Source organism: Gossypium arboreum, chromosome 4, assembly GCF_025698485.1.
Source record: "Gossypium arboreum isolate Shixiya-1 chromosome 4, ASM2569848v2, whole genome shotgun sequence".
In the NCBI taxonomy this organism is placed as follows: Eukaryota; Viridiplantae; Streptophyta; class Magnoliopsida; order Malvales; family Malvaceae; genus Gossypium; species Gossypium arboreum.
The window spans coordinates 85,658,714-85,661,296 of NC_069073.1; the positions used below are offsets into that span (position 1 = coordinate 85,658,714).

A 2,583-nucleotide genomic window follows, 5' to 3' on the forward strand; every position below is an offset into this window, starting at 1 on the left:
ATGAATATACTAATATCACATTTTCAATGAAATTATTTAAGTCAAAACAAAATATATTGTTCATAAATTTTTAAGCCTGCTTAAGATCAGAAACTAAAAAACTAGGCCAGGGAAAGAATCTTTATCTTAAAAGATTAGATTTCCTACAGGTATTCAAAACATGCAGGGAATTCATTCTTATCTGTCATAACTTCATTACTGACTCCAATGGAAAATCAAAATCAATAAAAAGATTAAATCAAAATCAATAAAAAGATTAACTTCCAAGAGTTCCACATGTAAATTACGATCAAAATCCATTCTGGAACTAATGTGCAACAACATAACAGGGCAAAACAATCTTCAATCTAAACCAAAAATTGTTTAAAAAAGAAACTCCAAGCATATTGGAGGAGCAGCAACAGTGAGCAACAGATACGAAGCGAAGAATCACAGCCTTCTTCCACGTCTGCCTCCCTTTCTACGGGTACTGTCAGTGGGAATGGGGGTAACATCCTCTAAGGTGAAGAGGGTACATGTAAGCTTACAAGAGTTGAAATTATGGGACCCAATGAATTGTGGAGAAATGAAAGGGTGAAAAAATCTTACCTATGCGTCCAATTTTCATGCCAGAACGAGCAAGGGCTCTAAGTGCTGACTGTGCACCAGGACCTGGTGTCTTGGTCTTATTCCCTCCAGTAGCTCTAAGCTTTATATGAAGGGCAGTAATACCCAACTCCTGCAAGACAACAAACAGTAACTGCCATAAGTTCACCACACATAAACCATGTATTGCAACACAAGTCACAGAAGGATATAAGACCTTGCAGCGTTGAGAAACATCCTGGGCTGCAAGCATGGCTGCATAAGGGGAAGACTCATCCCTATCAGCTTTCACCTTCATGCCACCTACATTTGAAAAATGAAAGGAACAAGCTAGTGAAATATTACTCGGAAAAATAACCTGACTGTCAGACATGAATATCATCAAAACATGTAATATTGACACCAAAAACCCAAGAAAGCAAAAGCACAGAGGTGGTAATAATAAAATCAAAAGCCAAGATAGCAAAAGAAACCAGTTTTCTAAAGAAAACCATAACCCATACCAGTAATGCGAACCATTGTTTCCCTTCCAGACAAATCAGTCACATGCTGGAAATTCAAAATAGCATGTTAAAAGGGATGAACTACCAAACAAAATCAATGTAAACGGAGTATGTTATTGCTTACAATGAATGTGTCATTAAATGAAGCAAAGATGTGAGCCACCCCAAAAACATGCTCGCCCTCTGGAACAGCAGGTCCTAGGTTAGTATTCTCCTCCTTGGGCTCTCTAACCTTCCTTCTCGACTACAAAGCACCACAAATCAAAGAATAAATCAGTTCATCTTATTTGCACGCTGTAAATCTATGAATCTGCTATAGCAACAATGCCTAAAAGGGAAGCACCAATGCTCCATTTGAATCCCAAAAACACCGTCGAAAGAGAATGCAAGGTTGAATGTAATCTAATTAGTAAATGGAACATAAGAAAAGCTAGTGTACAGTAAAAAAATGCCATTCTAAAATATAAACCCCATAACGTCAAGAAAGTTTATTATTAAATTGAATTTAGTCTGTAAAACTCACTCTTTTCTATAGTCAAATCGCAAACTGTTTTTTTTCTTCTCAGAAGCCAAACAAGATTTAGCTTATCAACGAGAATATAGATAAATGCAAAGAGATACTCACCATGGCTTAGGCAAAACGAAGTAGTTAGAGACTAGGGTTTTGTGAAACCTTTCGTTGATGCTTTGGCCTCCGACGACTCTAGCCTTCGAAGAGAGGCTACTAAATCAGCTGCCACCATTTTATAGCTAGGTTTTCGACCCTGGCCTTAAATGACGAAAAGGTCCTTGTCTTTATTCAATATTTGCAAATGGGTTAATGCCTCCTTTTATATTTTTAAGTAAACTAGCTTACTTGTTTACCCAACTTTAGGGTAATTTTATTTTAGCCACTTAAAATAAAATTTTTACAATTTTATCACTTAATTTTTAGAGTATTTTTATTTTAGTAATTCAACTGTAAAATCTATAATAAGTGGCAAATTTGGGGGAGGTTGGCATTGGCCTTGGCCCAGCCTAAAATTATAAAAATAAATATTTATTATTTAGCCCCTTAATATTTGAAAATTTTGGCCCTCCCTTATATTGTTTGGCCCCCCTTTCCAACTTTGAACATTAAAAAAAGAAATTTCTTTTTTTAATTTTTTTCATATAATATTTTAAAATTTTTAACTTTAAATATTTATATAATATATTACAACTTTCTTTTTTAGATGATAGTTGTTCACTTTTTAATAAAACATTAAATGTGAATTTAGGTTAAAATTCAATTTGTTAACCAGTGAAAAAGAAGTCTCTTTTCCTATTGCTATTAACAACTATTGTCATCAACGTTTGTCCTTCAAACGTGGCATCGAGTTCATCTTCTAAGTTTTTTTTTATCTTTTTACAATTTTACTATTGTTTTTATTATGTTTTAAAGTTTATAGTTTAATTTTATTTTATAGTTATTAATTTTTTATCTTTCAAGATATTATAGTTATGAAGTCGAAAA

The 2,583-nt window shown here is 33.6% G+C and overlaps 1 protein-coding gene across 1 annotated transcript; it reads right to left on the reverse strand.

Moving 5' to 3' along the window:
- Positions 1–221: 221 nt before the first annotated feature.
- On the reverse strand, positions 222–1,853 carry LOC108458205 (40S ribosomal protein S14-like). The gene is made up of 6 exons (XM_017757509.2): positions 1,714–1,853; positions 1,213–1,332; positions 1,089–1,134; positions 803–888; positions 589–718; positions 222–497 (listed from the first exon to the last, which is right to left on the reverse strand). The coding sequence occupies exons 1-6, from the start codon at positions 1,714–1,716 to the stop codon at positions 430–432; spliced, it is 453 nt and encodes a 150-aa protein (XP_017612998.1). The 5' UTR covers positions 1,717–1,853; the 3' UTR covers positions 222–429.
- Positions 1,854–2,583: the final 730 nt, after the last annotated feature.

Bases quoted from the DNA above. Each gene is read 5' to 3' on its own strand.
- LOC108458205 (XM_017757509.2), bottom strand. The intron at 719-802 runs GTCTTATATCCT...GTTGTCTTGCAG, and splicing joins ATGTTTCTCAACGCTGCAAG to GAGTTGGGTATTACTGCCCT. The intron at 498-588 runs GTAAGATTTTTT...TCTTCACCTTAG, and splicing joins CATGAAAATTGGACGCATAG to AGGATGTTACCCCCATTCCC.